General features: G+C 38.2%; 2 protein-coding genes across 3 annotated transcripts; both read right to left on the bottom strand.

Moving 5' to 3' along the window:
• Positions 1-2,339: 2,339 nt before the first annotated feature.
• Positions 2,340-13,927, bottom strand: LOC121705722 (fatty acid-binding protein, adipocyte-like). Of its 2 annotated transcripts, none has more exons than XM_042086898.1 (4): positions 13,796-13,927; positions 3,119-3,294; positions 2,921-3,022; positions 2,340-2,535 (listed from the first exon to the last, which is right to left on the bottom strand). In XM_042086898.1, exons 2-4 carry the CDS (start codon positions 3,290-3,292, stop codon positions 2,482-2,484), a joined length of 330 nt encoding a protein of 109 aa, XP_041942832.1. In that variant the 5' UTR covers positions 3,293-3,294; positions 13,796-13,927; the 3' UTR covers positions 2,340-2,481. The 2 variants fall into 2 exon arrangements, with proteins under 2 accessions (XP_041942832.1, XP_041942831.1); XM_042086897.1 differs by lacking the exon at positions 13,796-13,927 and adding an exon at positions 3,472-3,676.
• A 1,118-nt stretch (positions 13,928-15,045) lies between these two features.
• On the bottom strand, positions 15,046-16,383 carry LOC121705721 (fatty acid-binding protein, adipocyte-like). Its single transcript, XM_042086896.1, has 4 exons — positions 16,203-16,383; positions 15,790-15,965; positions 15,591-15,692; positions 15,046-15,215 (listed from the first exon to the last, which is right to left on the bottom strand). Exons 1-4 carry the CDS (start codon positions 16,273-16,275, stop codon positions 15,162-15,164), a joined length of 405 nt encoding a protein of 134 aa, XP_041942830.1. The 5' UTR covers positions 16,276-16,383; the 3' UTR covers positions 15,046-15,161.
• Between the last annotated feature and the right edge of the window lie 3,224 nt (positions 16,384-19,607).

The following is a 19,607-nucleotide window of genomic DNA, read 5'->3' as shown; positions in this document are numbered from 1 at the left end:
CTACAAGAAGTAAAGAGACAGCATTTCCTGTTGCACGAAGACACATTTGTTTGGTAGTTAAAAGCAATAAATGTAGCCATAATATATTTCCTTCACTGTATTGTTACAGTGAAGGAAAACATAAAGTCGTATGTATAAAACGGCACATAAACAAGTGTGTAGGCTACTGTACATAGTAAACTGTCAAAGAAAAGAGATATGTAATTGCCTATAAACCTTTACTTTGACATACGGAAATGCGTGTATAGGCTTACTTGATATCCATACTTGCTCACGTTTGTTTATTTTTGTGGGTAGCATTCTACATTTCACAGTTGTGACAGAACACCCATCTCCCACATGTCCAATCTTCATAATCATCAACCTAGGCTTCTCTTACCTGGCCTCTGACCAAAAAAGTCTAGCGCAAGTGTAAAATGTTGGACAAGTAGTTTAAACTTAGTGCTCTGTATCCGCCACAAGAGTGCGCTATTGGACAGATCTTTACATTTTCTGGTGACAGGCCCCAAATCATATTCGACATACAAGACAACACATTGAGCTGTATGTATCTGGAGAATCGTTTCTCTGGCTCTTATTTATTTGGCCCTTCCTAACTCATTTAGTCTGTTCTGTTTATGACATTGGGTCAGTTCAGAGCCTTGGGGCTTGGACAACTTGGACAAGTGTCAAATTGCAGTTGTGTGGATTCGGATAGACTATGCAGTGGCAGTTTCTATGGCTGTTTACTACACAAAACTAGAGAAAATAAAACTAGCATAGTTATTAATAGTGCCAAATAATATGGTCATTAGAGCCAACTAGCATAATTATGCCAAATAGCATAATTTAGATAACCCTGCTGATACCATTTCCTTCTTAAAGTTAACATGCTTGTTACCTGATGCATAAGTGTGTGGCCACAAGTAAGCCAAGTTAACATTGTGCGATATTGTTTCCTGGCAATGTTTATTGCAGCTCTCCTTTAATCTGATTTTGAGCAGCGATCCATTCATTGTTGGGGCCCCTCGGTTGCTAAGGACTTTCAGACATCAAAGACATAGAACATAAAGGTTTCCCTCCAATGGTGCAAGTTCATACCACCAATCAGCTATTTCTTTTTAAAGCTTGTTATATATGTACTGTACATGTCTTATGTACTATGAATTATGTACTTTTTCATTTATGCCTGATAGAATGTACGGAATGTAGTCTACTTACACTTATTTTTGTAATTGTATCATAATTGTATTTATTAGCCTGAATGTGTATCATTACAAAGATTCAAAACTTTTAAATTCCAACACTAGACTGCCTCAACAAAGTTTGAATCACTTGAAAAAAAAAGACTACATTTACAAAGCATGCTTGTCAGTAACTTCAGTCTGTTCCAGTGTGTCTGCCAAACTAGGGATAATCCAAAGGCATTAGTTTTTTTTTCCCCTTAAATACAGAAATCCATACTGAATGGGAGTCTGCTGAGGATTTAAACATCACATGGAGGCCAGCATGGTGTGAGGTGGTTTGAGTTCCTATTGGACAACAGCCAGTACACCACAGCAGGTGGCTCTTATGTCAGTGATAAAATCATTTTATCATAAAAAATAGTCTGGAAACTAGATTCTACACCCAAACTCATTTAACTCATGTTATCTGATCACTGGTGGTCATATAGATGATTTGGTGGTTTCATACTAAAACAAACACACTTGTGCCTGGATATGTGTACCTTTTTTTTTCATTTTCATGTCAGTGATGCTAACACAAGTCTGAGTAATTAAGGGAGCACAGGGATTTTAATATTGAAGGCTGATTTATTTCATGAGAGTTATTGTAATGCTAACAAATGCCTCAACAAAATGATCATCACTGCTATTTCCATTCACGTTTTGAGGATTTTACCAATGTCTTGATTCTTTTATTAAATATTGTAAATATGACAGAATCAGGACAAAACTACCTCAGTGTAATTCTGGGGTAAGTTTTAAAATGTAAATTGAGATTGTGTGCCATTGTATTTGAATGATTACTCAACACATTTTCAGTAGAGCACATGAGTTCAAATGCGGAGCTCTCATCCTAGAAAATTTGTAGTGGCATGACTTCAAAAGTAGACTATTTTGTTTGTACTTGATGTAAGGTCACTGCAAGCACTTACTGTAAGCACTGTGTTTTTATCTCAATGAGTTTATGACAGGTTCTAGTGTTCATCATTTGTTCCATAGACAGTTTTATGAACCTAGAGAACTTTGAGATGCAATGTCTTAGATTAGATATGATTAGATATGATGCAGTGACTTTGACAACTGTGGAAATACTTTTGCGTAATTAAGAAACAAACAGAAAAAACACCCTTTTTCCTCTTTCCTTTTTTTTATTAATGTTTGAGTTTCACAAAGGGACACATTTCTCGGACGCAAAGGTTGAAATCCTTTGATATATAAGTAAATGCTGGGTCTTGATTTCTGGAATCAACAGGGTAACAGCCAAGGACACCTGGGATCATGCCTCCCGTTCGTAGATCCGCACAGCCACCACATCATTCATTACACATTTCTGGGGGGTGAGACACAGCACAAGTTGAAATGATCATGCATGTGATCACTTAGATTGTATACAAATAGTCTTGACAAACAATGATGGATGAAAATTCAGATAGACTAGTCACTTTAAGGTTTGTTTCAAAACGTTGACAGTAGCAACAGGAGCCATTAATTCTGGGTCAAGAAAAAAAGGCAAGCACAGCTTTCATGGGATTAGTTTGGCTAAATTCTTTTGTTTCACTTTTTGAGATATGCAAGGATTGACCTGCATTTTCAACAAAGCTGAGCACAGTACATTAACTGCTCTTGTAGTTTCACTATACGTTGTATTAATAATTTCACACTCAACATATGATAAGACAAATCCCAGGATTGTTCAGAAAGGTTCAATGGCTTACCGCAACCAGTTTTCCATCCTGCAAGTCTCTTTCAATTGTGGTTTCCTTGCCATCCCACATCTGTTTTTGCAGGAGTTTACCATTTTCCAAGGTAATCAGAGTCTAAGACAGAGAGCATATTTTGTATTGTGGCTATGAGGTTACACAGCATTTTTTTTTTATAAGTTATATCAAAGATTATATCGTGTAAGCACTCACCCTAGTTTTTCTGTCATCTACAGTCGTTTCATCAAATTCTTCATTCAATTTAAATTTGATTTCTGTGGTCTTGAATGTGCTTACACCTTTAATGGAAACGACTCCCTGGTCACCCACACTGATTACTAGACTGGGCTTGGTCATGTTTCCCATTTGGCGAGTAGCAAAGCTCATTCCTGTATTGACAGGAAAAGATGACTTTATAATCTTTTACATGTAAGTATCATTTCAGTTTTCAGATAAATCTACTGCAACCAAGGCAGTGTATGTAATAAATGCACTGAGCTCATGGCATTGTGAGAACAGTGTGCAATTAGTTCCAACCAAGAAAAATAGGTCATTGATTAACTTACCTACTGCCTTCATGTATTCATCAAAGTTCTCGCTGCTTTTCAATGCCCATGTTCCCACAAACTGTTCCATTGTGCTATAGGCCTTATGTATGTGTATTAATAAAGCTGTCAAGTTCTCAGATGTACACTGAACACTAAACTCCTTGCTTAAATTTAAAGAGACCCCCGACACACGTGTCAATTTTTGCAAACCAATCAGTTCAATCAAGCGCCGTATCAAATGATTTCATAGGCTCAAAGCATGAGGAGATTATGGGTGGTTCCACATGAAATCCGCCAGGGATTGTGCACTGAGAAAATTCTGATGCAGTGGGTTAACGTACAGGAAAGACTTCTGATAAAGAACAAAGAACACATTGTTTTTCAAAGACAGTTTCATGATTAGCCTCCTTAAATTTGTACATACATGTCTAGCCTAAAAGATGTGTAATTGATATATCTTTTGACTGCCTCATTAAATGGGAGTCTATGAGATGTCTGCTATTAGAAAAAAATGCATAATTGTGTAGACCAATAACTGGGAAAAGGAACTTCTAACCTTTTAATGTAGGTAACCAACACTGGGGGCATATAAAAGAAACCACTAGATGGCATTGCATTGTACATAATCAACATCTCAGGATTTATGAAGACAATCTTATTTTCATTTTTCACTATGTCTGCACATTATTTTGTCAAAACTAAACAACCCAAATCAAAACACATGCAAAATGTGCATGTTGTCTCCCCAAATTAATCACTGTACACATCTATGTATCTATAATACCAAGAATATACCAATCACAACAATATTATTAATCATATATAATCAAATAACCCCCCCCCAAGCAGAGACGAGAACGTGTGTGTGTGTGTGTGTGTGTACACGAGGTGTATGAGCATGTGTGCATGTGACAAGAGAAGAGAACTTGATTTTTCTTTTTTAAGCCATCCATCCAGTTTTTATATATAGAACACACACTCTTGATACTTTAATGTCTTCTCTCAAGGTCACTAAGTCTAAAACAAAACATTTGTTTTCTGCCCTCGCAGTGGTGGGTGGGTGCGTGTGTGTATGTGTGTTGTGTGGTAACTGAGGTACACCACCCCCTCCTCTCCATCATTGATAATTACCCAATACATATACATATCTATAGTATAATTACTAATTATCTGTATAACATACTTACAGCACACTGCCCCCCCCCCCCCCGCCAATACACAGCACATTGTCTCATGAGTAAGCTTCTCCAACACACATATTGCACACTGCCCTCTCCCCACATACACAGCACACTATCCCATCTCCCCTGTCGTCCCCCCAACACACACACCAAGACCCCTAGCAGTTGGGTTAGCCCCTTGAGCCGTGGATCCCCCCCCCCATTAATGCACAAATAGGCTGACACCAGACATAATTTCACTGCATTTCTTACTTCCAGTAACTATATGCATGTGACAATAAACTTCCTTGTATCCTTGTATCCTTGTATCCTTGTATCTGCTATCTAGCCTACTGCATTATTTATGTGGCCAGCTTTATTTGTGTGGTTTTGCAATAACAGTATTCAAGACATCAGGGGCGGACTGGCAATCTGGACGTTCAGTATGGCCAATGTTTTTCATTGAGTCAAGCAGTGAAATGTGGTAGGCTTATAATGCATGGGAAAATGTTGATGTGAGTCAGACAAAAGACAGGCCAGGCTTTAGTATCTGTCTCAAACTATGTTAACCCTTTCATGCGCAATGTCCACATCTGTGTACAGACAGTAACTTTAACTCTGATTTCTATTTGTTTGTCATGTTCATATACTCAAATCCACTTGAGGGCAGTTTTAATATTTCCATTGCAATATATTAACAATATCATCAAGCAGTCAATATTTGGAATATTGACTGCTTGATGACATCATCAATTCAACATGGCTGACAGTAATGGCCATGTGCTGAATGCTCCAGGCACACACACACACACACACACACAGTACACACACATACAGTACACACACACACACACACATACAGCACACACACACACAGTGCACACACATATACAGTACACACACACACACACACACACACACACACACAAATCTGTTTAAAAATATGTTACATGCTAAAAAAGTAATATGCTGTTCATAACATTACAGACATGATTGTAAAATCAATCAGTTTTGAAACTTAAAACATTTTTCAAAATTTTTGAGATGTTTGTAAACATTATCTTCTAAATTACATGGTAAAAAAAAATAAATTCTGCAGTTAATAACATAACCAACATGATATGATTGTAAAATCTACTTTTTTAACTGGACAAATATTTTTATTTATCATCTTATATGCTATATGTTACAAAATATGTTCAAAAAATGATCAAATACTGTTATAAATAACTCTTTTTAAAATGTTAACTGTTTGTAATGTTGCATAACATCTTCAGAATATCCTTCTGTGCCATTAATATCATTACTGTTATGATGTACTTGAAGAAACTGTTGTTGTTTTGCATCAAAGTCACATAATGGTCCATATTTTCTGTCATTACTGTTTATTCTTTTTTACCCCATTGTTGCGCACTATGGAGGACCACAGGTGTCACTTAAATGGCAAATGAAGTTGGTTAATTTGCCAATATAAACAGTATTTAAAAAGATAATTTACAACAAGTATTTTGTAAATCAATTATTAAATTATCAATAAATGCTCTAATTTTAAAAAGGGATTTGCAAATATAGTTGCAAAATCTTTTTGCTTTTCCATTTGCCAAATCCATTTATCTTTTGTTATGTGGATAACTTTCAGTGGACTAAACAAATAAAAGGTACGTGTTACCTCAAAGCTAGCTGGTTCGTTGAATGGCGAAGCATAGGGAGGTTGGTAGATAGATAGATAGATAGATAGATAGATAGATAGATAGATAGATAGATAGATAGATAGATAGATATCTATAATTTGAAAATAATTTGACAAATTATTTTCAAATATCATTTTCATCAAACCCTAATCTTAAAGTTTTGGATTTATTTAATTTTGAAAGAGTATTAACTGAATTTGGGTAAAATTGTCAACACGGTGTAACCACAAAAACATGAACCAAATAATTACACTTGCTGAAAAAAATGTGAAATTCTCTCCAAAATCCCTTCTAAAATAATCTGGCATGATCTTGCACAAGAACTTTTCTATATTTAATACAAGTAATGAAACCCTATTGTTCTGTATGTTTGAATAAATATGGGGAATTGTGTCTGTCACATCAACCACTTAAAATGTCAAGTGGTGTAACCACCATTTAAGGAGCAATTTTGTATGTATTATGTCAGAGAATTATGTGACAGGAAATTATGTCATAGAGAAGGACCCTTCAAGATCCCAACTGCTATGAGTCAAGGTTTGCAACTCTCTTAAAGTAACATAATAGTGTTTTTAGGCCATGGCCAGGCAAGCTTAGGTTACATGTCAAATGGTATGACCTTTTAAAAATGTTCATAAATCATAATAATCATAAAATTTAATGTAAAAACTGTGTTTGAATATTCACATAAAGGTGAAGTGTGTACATAGTTGTCCATAATAATGCCTGCAAATTTTGCTTTTAAATAGAAATGTCAAATGGTGTAACCGGTTACACCATTTGACTCTTTTCTGTTTGAGACCAGTTTGATCAGATTCAGGGCCAAGAGTATGTAATTTTAGGTGCCAATTATATTATTTTTATAATTTAAAGACTAACTGTTTAGCATGAACAATAGCTTTAAAAGGGTTTAATTAGATTTCAATTTAAGCGATTTTTGAAATGTCAAAGCTTTTCATTTTAAATTTAAACTTCCATAATTATTTTTTAATATTTTATTATGATGTATGTAAACAGTATGTTCAAATTATAAATCTGCTTGTACGCAAGACCGTATGGAACAGGTATTCCACTAAGCCATTCTTTACTAAAACCGAGTAGAGTATAGGCTACACACATCTGCACTTGTCTATTAATTGAACATATAGGCAAAGTGAAACTAACTTCACTGTGGTGTCATAGTCAACGACAAAACAGTTATACACAGTTAATTACTTTCAATATTGACTGACAATGGGTTACCAGCAAAAACATAGCCTGAAAAAAGCAAAACTTCCCCCTATAATGTTCGAATGACTGAATAAATAACCTAAGGACATTTATTCTGCAGAGGAATTGCTGCTTACATCTCGTGACAGTGACGTGTTTCATATGCGCCTTTCACTATAGACCAGGCTTTTCTTGGTCAGTGGCATAATGCTTTTAAGACGGTATAAGATAGCGATTTTTAGATCATGTGCCAGACCACACCTTATGTCGGTAATTGCCACACCCCTGGGCGCATTATTTAATAAAAGTGAAGTGTAAGATAGGAAAAAACTTTGCGTCAGAATAATAATACGCTTTGCGCCAGGTTTTGCATCGCGAAAATAGGGCCCTTTATCTCACTCTCTTTGAAAATAATGGGTATAGACTGAAATTGTATGAGAACTGAATTGAAATCAAATAGAACACAAGTTTCTTCATTGATGTTATGAAATGATATTTGATATGGAATATGACGAATGACATGAATACATATCAAAATATCCAATTCAGTTTACCTTGATGCCTATATTTTCTGTGTCAATTTCTTGTCCTATTGCTATAAACGTTTTATAGTCAATTGGTGTAACCGATTTATGTCAATTGGTGTAACCAGTATTTTGTCTAAAATACTAATAATGTACAAAAAAATGGAAATGGATAATGATTTAATCCTCTACTTTACTGTAATAATGGTTGTTTAAACCATTTTTACTCAAATGGTCTAAGAATAGACAGAAAACAAGATGTTTACAGCATATGGTCTTGGCTCAGTACAATAAAAAACCCATATAATTTAAATTTAGAAATAAATATAATAAAACATATTCTCATAGGATATTACAAAATAAACTAATAATTTCATGAGAGCAATTGCATGAACTCTAGGGGGTGTGAAATATTAGATATTTGTCATTTTTGTGGTTACACCATTTGACAATTTAACAGGCTGTTAGTTCTATCTTTTGTTAAAAAATAGCATACACGTCATATTAAATATAAAGAAATACAAAGTATACACTTTAGCAAACCTCAGGCATGTTTTGTTTTAAAGGTTTAAACATATTTTTAATTTTCTCATCTTACCAACCCTTATCTGTCACTGACCCTTAGATAAAATCATATTTTTTTAAAATTCAAATGCTTTTCAGTTTTAGGCTCATATAGAGTAATAAAATCAATATTTAAAAAATCTAGAGATTTTTTTTTTCCATAATGCGTGCATGAAAGAGTTAAGATGGTGTGTTTAGCAACCAGAATTTGAAACCCCCGAATCCCCGTCTATGAAAGTCTAACCTGATGATTTTAAAATGAGTATCTTTACAAAGAACATTGTCTGTGCTAGAAGTAGTACAAGCTCACTTCTGTCCACTACAAATTATAACATTTTACCCTACTCACATTCAATTATTCTGTATTAAGAATAGAATTGAGTATAGTTTCAATGAGTTATGTAATTGAAAACTGCACATGACTGTGTTGGGTAATAATAGCAATGGTTGGAGGAGTTCCTGAAACCTATGGGTGGATCTTGCATGGTGTAGCCTACTGGCTGGTAAATAGTTTGCAGGAGGAGCTCTATTATTTGACTGTGCAGTGAACTAGTTCCTCTACTTAACCTGAAGAGGGAGCCCTCAGACCTCAATAAGTCCATTCTATGACCGATTCAATTGAGATACAAGAGCCAGGCTGAAAAGCGTTACACATTTTACTGAAATGTATCGTTTCACAAACCCACACTGCTTTTATATGGAACATTCTACCAAAAACATACACTATCTGTCCTGGAATTGTTACAATAAATAAAACTATAATCCTATAATCCCAAGAAGTCTTAAACTGACTGATTGATTTATGAAGTTGTTCTGTAAAGGAATGTGTCGTTCATTCGGTTAACAGATGTTTTTTTCTTTACTAAAATCAAATATCCTGAAAAAAAAAGACTATCCTACGGCCGAATTACAGCAGCGGCGATATCCTTTGACGTCCCCACTCCCACTCGTGTTATAATGCTTAATCAAGACACTCAAAGCGCTTCAGAGTGAAGGGGGAACCTCACTAACCACCACCAATGTGCAGCACCCACCTGGCTGATGCACGGCAGCCATTATGCACCAGAACACTCACCACACACAAACCTGAGGTGGTGGGTGGGCGAGTGAGTGAGTGAATGAGCCAATTATATGGGGGGTGATTAGGGGTCCAGACTGAATGAGCCAGTCACACAGAAATATCTCTATAAAGTGAAACAAAAACATGTCCACTAAAAAAAATGCAACCAAAATCCTGTGAACAATTCAAATAGTTTTGATGCTAGCATGTCTACAGGCAGTGAAATAACTGATAAAATGACTGATTTCCCCTGTTGCTGTTATTTTTATTTATTGGCTGCACAATGTAATAGATACTTCAAAAAGTAGCCTATTTTTTAAAAAAGATAAATGACTTTCTGGATTTGTTACAACAATATGAGTACCTGGCAGTTATTATGTGCTTCCCATTGACTATTTGTAAAATTGCGTATATTTTGGGGGGATTACAAAACTATGTTAAATTTGATCAGGGACATATGTAATAAGAAAATGTTATTTGTGTCAGAAATTCTTGTTAACATGTTTTGTCTGTGACAGGGCATAAAATGGTATTTTATTCAAATATAAAATCATCCTGAGATGGCACCATAGATGTTTCTCATAGTTAAACATGTCCTCCATGACTCAAATTTAAGATACAAGAATATTTTCCTCCCAAGATTTTTAGAAGTGAAAATGTATGTTTCTGGTAGAATGTCCCAAGAGCTGCTGCTATAGCTGACTACATTGAGTGCACTGTTCTTTGCTGCCTCTGTGGAGACTGAGTACCAACACGTACCAGGGTGAGCAATGACAAACCCTAGTTCACTACTAAATGGCTGGAAAGAGAATACACATTCAGGAGCTGTGACAGACAGATTTTAGTGAAAAAAACGTTTTGATAGAGAGGTGAGAGGTGTTAAATGGCTCTACCCGAAGAAAACTGCAACAGCAGTCCTCAGCTAACAACTCCCCTATATATTTCTATTTGGAAAAGCTTCAAACAGATCACCAACTACCTACATCCCCCCCCCCAGTTCCACCAATGACCTGTCTCTGGCCTGAATAACAAAGGATGAAGTCTTGTCAGAAGACAAAGGAGTCCTGACACCATGACTCCGGCTCACTGTCTATCTTCCCCGCCACAGCAGGGGATTTGGGTCGTCCTTCCACTCACCCCAAAGACCCCTCCTCCCTGATCACAACATTGACTCTCACCGTCTTGGAGGGTAAAAGGCTATTCAAGACACTGATAAAGCCCACTGAGCAACAAATACTAACTATAAGCATTCATTGTGTTTGTTGTTGTGATGCTTTATGATCAGGGTTCCAGATACAAACAATTTGATTTAGTTGTGTGAGAATGAATATGATCTTGTATTCCAAATACGCTTTTATCATGGCATATCTTGGGAATGAATACGCTTTTGCATTCAGTTTGTGAAAACCAGTCTCTGAATACACTCCATTCCTGGCTGCTTAAGCTCTGATCATATAGAGGAAAATATTCAAAGACAGGCCTGAGAAGCATTAAGACACGCCAACAAAAGTTGTAGCCTACAACATTTAAAAAAAAAAAGCTTTAGGGGTTGTTACAGGAATCATAAGGCGAAGCTTCATTATTCCAGAGGCAAAGGCAACTTTTGCATGTTATGCAAAATCATGCTTGACATTTGATTGTATCAAAATAGAGAACATCCGATGAAGAGAACAATCAGGCATTTGTACATAATATATAGAATCATTGTAACACATAAATAAAAATAACACATTTTGTAAATAAATCTTGATTAGCTGAAGAGTTCCCATCCGGATAGCACCTGTTCTTAAGCACTTAGTTGCCCACAATGTAGGCTACTACCCCAAATCAAATACAAAGATAATGATTTCTGTATCTAGGTTTGTGCATCAGCAGCACATGAGATCAGAGAGGAATTTCAGAGAAGGCCAGTGAGAGAGTGAGTTCCTCAAACACACAGAAACATAATCTCCCACTTCATTGTGCCTAAATTAACCCTGCAAAGTGTAACATACACAAACAAAATCTTTAGTGAACACAATTTAGAATAGAAGTTGATACAAATTTCCATTGTTAAATTAGGCTGCTTCGAGGGGTCAATAGGGTCACATGCTGGTTTTCTCTACTCCTGTGGTCCAGTGAGGCCTCCATGGATATGGGCTAGGCCAGGGGTCGGCAACCTTTTTTGCCTGGAGAGCCACTTTTACCTTTTTTTTTTTTATCTCAGAAGAGCCACATAAAGACACGGTTACAAAAAAAAGTTTGGATATTTAACGTACAGTTACTTTCATTCAACAGAGGATTTTTAAATACATTTTCTACTCGTTTTAAAAGTAGGCCTAATGTGCAAGTAACTTGAAATGTAAAGTGGAATGACAGAAGTATAGGCCTTAGGCTTCCCATGTACTGCATGTAGGCTAAACACCACCCCCTATTTTTCCAGTGTCCTTTGGTATGCAAAGTAACATCAACACTCAATTTTCGTTGACATGTCATTGGCGAAATTGAACATAGGCATACCAGATATTAGATTTGGTGATGGCCTTGCGATCTGGCTGGCTCATATTCAGTGAGGTGAAGTTTCATGCAAGAATTGAGGCAGTCACCATTTAAGGGCAACTCCACTCAAAACTGTCATATCCATAACGGCAACTAAATACCATGGCATTGTGTTGGCGTTGTATGTGACAGTTTTGCGCGAAATTGCCCTTATACGTGAGCGCAGGTTTGTCTTTATATTTTTCATATGTGAGAGATTTCTCACATGCGTGGAACCGAACAGTCCCGCCCATCCGCTAAATCCACAGTGGACCTCTAGATTGAAAAATCGTCAATGCAAGTGAATGTGAGAAAATAATTATTTTCTGGTCCCGTTTGAATTGTGCCATGAATGTGAACATATGTTGTCTGTGAATTTTTTATATAATTTTTCATGTTACGAGTTTGACAGTATATTATATGATTCTTCGGCTATCAGTTGTGGAAAAGACATAACGAGAAAGACTACATAGGCTATGTCGCCTGTGACGTGAGCTAGCTCTAATCGCTAACATTAGCGGAGATGCTAGTTTTTGTAACGGCAGGAATAAACACACATGGTAACAAAAATATTCGAAACATGTCTAGCTTCACTCAACACATTAACACTATGATACAGATTTAACTTGTCATGAATATTTTCTTGCAAATTTAAGTAAATCTGTGCTACCATCAGGGTTCCTACTCGTCAAATGTAAAATTCCATGACTTTTCCCTGACAATTTTAAAAAAGCCTGAATTTCCATTATTTAGGCCTACTATATAATCCCAGATAGCAAGAGGCTGGCGGACGACTGTCGGTCCATTGGTGGGGGATAGCTGGCGGTCAGCTGGCATTTTGCATATCGGTTCTCTGGCGGGTAGCAGACAAATTGCCCAATATTTCGCCCCTATTAGTCTAAAATCTTTTTCATTTGTTCAGTTAGGCCTACTCTATATCATTTGATTAACTTTTCTTAATATTCATGACAAGTTAAATTTAAAGAGATGGTGGTCCAACGGCGGACCACAAGTGGCCTACCACCAGCGGTCCGCTCTCTGCCAATCTGATATTGCTATCTGGGAATGAATGGTACAGAATACCGACCAACGATTTCAGAGCAGCGCATATAGCGTTCAAGAAGCTTACTTTTTTTTCGAGCGGGAGCTAATAACCATACATAGGCCTACACCAGTTCTCTGTGGAAATATTTGTATTAGGCCTAATGTATTTGACAAGCAAATGTTGAACTGCTACAACAAAATTCCCTGATATCCCATGACTTTCCCCAACAACTGATAAAATACCCTGACTTTCCATGTCTGGAATAGACATTCTGAAACTCCATGATAATCCAGAAATGCCATGACCTGTGGGAACCCCATCGTAGCCTGGGAATATAGGGCCTACCCATACGAATTTAGGTCAAATTTGGTATTTGCTCTGCAGTTGAGGAGGGTCTGGTGTCAACGAGGCTATAATAGACCTCTGAAGCCTACAAAAAGCACCAAAGCGGTCATCTTAGCCCATTTAAGGAGATCTCAGATCCGGGTGTTAATTGAAGCCCACTAGACTGTAAAAAATGCCTATGGCAAGTTAGCTCTGGAGTAGCAGGAAAACAAAGTTCGCCGTCTTACCTTAGCCTACCGAAGATCACAATATACTGCCCACTCGAAGGCAGAGGACAAAAGGTGTGTAGAGCAAAACGTCTGCATTGTAGAGTTCTTCGTCCCCGAGAGTTAACAGGTGCGATTATTTAGAATGCCCATATATTTTCCCCATAGGAAAAAAAAAATCGCAAGATACCGGATCTCCTTATATGGGCAAAGGTGGTAGTTTTTTTTTTTTTTTTGTAGCATAGGCGAACCAGTCTGGACTATCCGGTGTAAACACACCGGTATTAACACACACCCCATTACTATGAACCTAGTGAATGCATACAATAGTTTAATTTGATTACCAATCACAGCTGTGACCAGAAATGAAATGCACGCAGGAGGCAGCATATATAGGCAGGGATGGATTACTGCAAGGGCCTACCGGGCCCAAGGGGTCAGGGGGCCCTGAAGCCCAAGCCTTTGCATGGAATCATTGCCTCAATATCAACAAATCACAATGTAGGCTATGAATCTGATTGAATTTAGTATTGACCATCCCCAAAATGCACCAGAATACAGGAAATCACATCAAACAAATTAAAATTCTGGGGGAGGACCCCCCCACATATACGACAATAAGTGGGGGCCCTTAATACATCTGGGCGCAGGGGCCCAAAAGTTCATAATCCACCCCTGTATATAGGTGAGGTAAATGAGGTAATGAACCAGAAAACTAATGCTCAGTGTAATGAATGGACAATGTTGGCTTCAAAAACATCTGAATTCAACCTCTCCGACATTTAACTTACCGTAATATGCCAAATGTGGAGTCACTGCTCAATGCATGCCAGGCTAGTCACAATGGATGTGTTGAAGCAATTGGTCTTGGACCGGTCACGTTAGCAGACAAAACGTTGTAGGCCCAATCAACAGCCCAGTACGCAGCGAGAAAAGCTATAGCCGATGCCATGTCTTAGCAGTAGCTGCCCTACTGTGACCGACGCGCTTTGGAGACGTGTTACATTTAGCTAGGTGTTCCGACCTGGACCACTGACCTGCCTGGGTGACTAGGAGGGGCCGCCCCGGAGTAGGCCTACACCAATATTAAAACGTCTCAGAGCGACTGCATGTTGTGCAGATCGTTTTATACAGTTGCCTTTAAACCAGAACTTGCAACACGTCCGTGCGTAAATGCCACAACATGTTTGTTGCAACAGGGGCTGGGGGAAAAAAAAGAGAAAAAAAAAAAAAAAAAAAAAAAAAAAAAAAAAAACACACCACACTCGGAATTACTCCGAAAAGAACATTTTAATCAAAGCACGTTTTAGATAGCGCGTACATGGTACCATAAGCAACCTCGGGTCGGATTTCCAGAAACATTAAACTTGATGTGGTAGAAAAATGATTATGCCTCCAGTTCATAGGTTCTCACGGACACCACATCCTTCATTGTGCATTTCTGTAACAAGAAAAATACAAGTTACTTTCATGTGATCAAATTGCCTATAGCAAGAGTATTAAAAATAACACATTGAAAAAGATTCTGCCTAAAAGCACGAACTGCTTGCAAATGTTCCGGATGCGCACCATCAAAACGCAGTGGGCTGGGTCAGCATATGAACTCTGCGTCATGATTGCGGTCACAGGATTTAAAGACACCCAACAAGCAGGGGCGAGCATCGATGCCCAAAAGTGCCTGCATGCATTTATGTGCAAGATACCCGCGCAAATTCTCCACAAGCAGCTTGCCAGCAAGTCAGTCAAATGACATGATGACGCATGCGATTAAAAGACTAAGCTAGCAATCACACAATTGTAACAGGACAGCTCTTACCGCAATCATCTTTCCATCTTCAATATATCGTTCAATTGTAGTATCCTTGCCATCCCATGTCTGTTTCTGCACGAGTTTTCCGTTGTCCAGGGTAATCACGGTCTAACACGGTCAATAAAGCACGGGCACGGTCAATAAAGCAAGCACGGTTTTTAAAAACAAGCTTACAAGTCGACAACATTGAGGTTTGGGAAACTACCTTTGTTTTCCGGTCATCGGCAGTCGTTTCATCAAACTCCTCGTCCAACTTGAATTTGATTTCTGTCGTCTTAAATGTGCTTTGAGCTTTCATGGAGATCACGCCCTGGTCATCCACGCTGATCAGCAAGTTTGGCTTGACGAGGTTCCCCATCTGGCGGGTAGCAAAACCCACACCTAGATCCGGGAGAGAAAAACATAATAATTTAGCACCTGCTTGCCACGCCACACAGTTACCAGCGTCTAGTCCGCAAGGCGTTAGCTTAACATTAACGGTAACGTAACATTGAATACTGGGTTGAATACCATTTATGACAAATTGAGCATGGTAATATTAGTGTATTTCACATTAACGAACGTCAGCATTACATTTCCAGACGAACAAATGTGCAGCCTATAAAACCACTGTCTTACCTATCGCCTTCATGTATTCATCAAAATTATCGCTGTTTGTCAGTTTCCATGTGCCCACAAATTGTTCAACCATTTTGATTAAGTAAATCGACTCCGATTGCAACCGTATACAGAAATTCAAGTTACAACGTGCTCCAGAGGGCTTCCTATAATGCCACGCCTGAATTTAAGGAGCTTCCCTAACACTTTCTAAGCTTTAAAACCAATCAATTCAATAAAACGCGGGTTCAACGATTTCATAGGCTCAGACAACGAGGAGGAGGAGACTGGGAAGTTGTTCTGATAGGGCATGGGCGCCTTCAGTCTGGTTAATGGCATCGTGTCCTATATTATAATGTCAAGATTCCCCTGACCAGCCAATAGTCAGTTTCCTTGTGTAATTTCGTTACATTTTTTGAGGGATTATAATAACTATATATTTTTGGAAATCTTACAGGATGAAGAATCAGAAAATCTATGAGTCCACATTTTCCAGGGTCAATATGGTGTCGCCCCCCTCCACACACACACACATACACCCCATACACACACACATACACCCCACCCAAATGAATGTGCATGGGCTACAAATGGACTTACCAAACATGGGTACTGCATGGGTCCAACATGGGCAACCCAAATTATTAGAGGCTAGAGGGCTTACAAACATGGGTACTATGAGTACGCTACTATGAGTAGGCTACATGGGTCCCACATGGGCAACCCAAATGAATATACAGAGGCTACAAATCTATATAGCCTATGGCATGTTATACCTGTACTGAAAAGGGAAAAGTCTAGGCTGACCCATTTATCAAAGATATTATTTTGCCACAGCAATGAATTTATCCAACAGAATCATGTAAGATCAACACGAAGCATCTACTGAACCCGGAAAGCAAATGAACACATGGGATGCCTAAGGGCCCGTCCACACGGAGACGCTTTTTGGGTTAAACGCAGAGGTTTTGCTTCGTATTGGCTGAGCGTCCAAACGAATCCTTTAAACGCACTGCCCGTAACTGCACTTTTTTGAAACCTGGTCCCAGAGTGAAAAAATCTGAAACCGTAGCCCTTTTGAATTCGTTTGGACAGCGAAACCGCACATCCGCACATCCTACTTGCCTATCATCGCCACACCTCAGCTGCCCTGGACTTGACACTTATAGTATTGCCTAACAATACTAGTTTTCATACATGACATTACCTACGATTACACTCCGTAGGATAAATATCACAACTGATGCTGCGCAGCGCCGATAGCTTATGACTTGATGGACTGAACACTGTTTTTCCCTGTGTTTTTTTTATGCATTCTAGCTACAGTCAGTGACGCGAGAGAACTTAAGTTATTAGGGAAGTGCGGTGTAAGTTTGCATTAATTTGTGCGTAGTGCCGGTGTCATTAATTTATTTTACATGTCTTACAACATAAATAAATGCATTCATAGTGAAGTCAGATATGAGCATACAAAGAGCTTAGAACTCATGTTAAGCCTATAGATGCGCACTAAGTGCGAATGCGCGATTTGATGCAAGCAAAAGTATCGACTGTTACTAACAAAGGTATTATAGCAATATTATAAATGTGGCGACGGAATGGCCTAGAACTTGGGTACACCTAGCCTTTGCACTTGCGGTGATAACCAAAACCAATTTGAATCACGGACTATCCTATAACCAAAGAAAGTAAAGGAGATTAGTTTTACCTGCGTTAGCCAAATAAAGGACGGGACTGCACCCTTCACAAACCGTAAAAATTAAGTTTATTAGTTTTACAGTTGACTACAGTTGACAGTTCACTATAAGTCCACACAAACAATTCTGGTTTCCTTGCACTAGCCATTTCGTCGTAGCCTATTCTGTCTGGCGCCTACAGCGCAAGATTTGGTCAATTTCTGTAAAGAAACAGTGCCACCTATAGGCCTGGGATATGAAGTAACGTGTTGAGTCGTGTTGAGATGGATCCGTTTGGACGCAAATATTCTTGATACGGTTCCAGGGAAGACGGAGGAAAAAAAGATCGGTTTGGTACGTGTGGACTAGGCCTAAGTGTCACCATTTCATTGAGTGCCCATGAGCCTTTCCAAGAACACTGAGATAATCACACAGCTAACAGTGTTGCCAAAGGTTTTCACATGGGTTTTCTTAAAGTGTTATGTTTAAAGATCAGTAGAATATGGAGTTGTATGTTGTTATGTTTTGAGATGAACCATACTTTGTTTTCACCATGAGTGTGTTAGGTATTGAGCATGCACAACGTATCAGTGGTTCCATCCATGTCATGTATTTCTCTCCACAATGAATACTTCTGAACAATATATTCAGAAATGATCATGTCTAGACCTCATCTTGAAGTTGTAAATATCAAAATTATTTTAAGATAAACATAGTGTTATAATATGTAAATGTGAGTCAGGTTTATAGGCCAAGTATACTTGCATAAACAAGGAATTTGGTCTCTGCATTTATCCCATCCGTAAATTAGTGAACACACAGTGAGAGGAAGCACACACCAACCCGGAGCAGTGTGCTGCCTTGCTACAGCGGTGCTCGGGGCCTTACTCAATGGCACTTCAGCCATGGATGTGGGCATAGGAGAGCAGTGCACAGCCATTTCCCCCACCCACATTTTTCATACTGGTCGGGGATCAAACCGGCAACCCTTCGGTTCCAACCCCGAAGCCTATAACCAGTAGGCCACGGCTGTACTAAGTACATGTAGCAGGCCACCACATATGGAAGAATATTAGACTCAAAAGTTGTGTACGTGTGTATCACGTTTTGAAACTGTAGAAATTATTTGTAACTTTAAAAATTATCTGTACAAGTAATTGTCAAAATTACAAATATGCCCTACACTTACAAATCTATTCTACAGGTACGGATCGGTTTTACAGCTACAAATCATCCTACAATTAAACATATTTTACCATTACAAACATATTCTACAATTACAAATCAATATTCTACGCACAAAAAGTTGTACAGTTACAATTCTTTTCTGCAAGTGCACAGACTTTTGGGGCTCTTGATAGTGCACCGAGCTGAACGTACGAGTTGAAAACAAAGATGGCTGCGTTGACTGACTACGTTGGACGATTTAATGTCGATTTTAAATGCTCTTACACACTTGATTACATTACTGCTTTAATCCAGTCACCAATTTATGCATTGCCCGTTCTTGCTGTGCATGCAATACAATGTAACGTTTTGTTTTCAGGCTGGTTTGCTAAAGAGGATAATGTAGCAAACAATAACAATATGTACTGCCCCCCTCATGGTTAGAGAAAAACGCACAGCACTTGTTGAAATTAAAATTGTATGTGTGATGAAGCTGGAATATAAATGCAAGTGTAAATCATAGCTTGTTTAGATGAGCCACAAAGTGTTAGGCAAGCGCTCAGCACAGACAGCTGCTGCCGCG

The sequence above is a fragment of the Alosa sapidissima genome, chromosome 3 (genome assembly GCF_018492685.1).
Source record: "Alosa sapidissima isolate fAloSap1 chromosome 3, fAloSap1.pri, whole genome shotgun sequence".
Taxonomy (NCBI): Eukaryota; Metazoa; Chordata; class Actinopteri; order Clupeiformes; family Clupeidae; genus Alosa; species Alosa sapidissima.
Note: the sequence above shows the minus strand (reverse complement) of the source record. Positions and strands in the feature narration are given on the sequence as shown.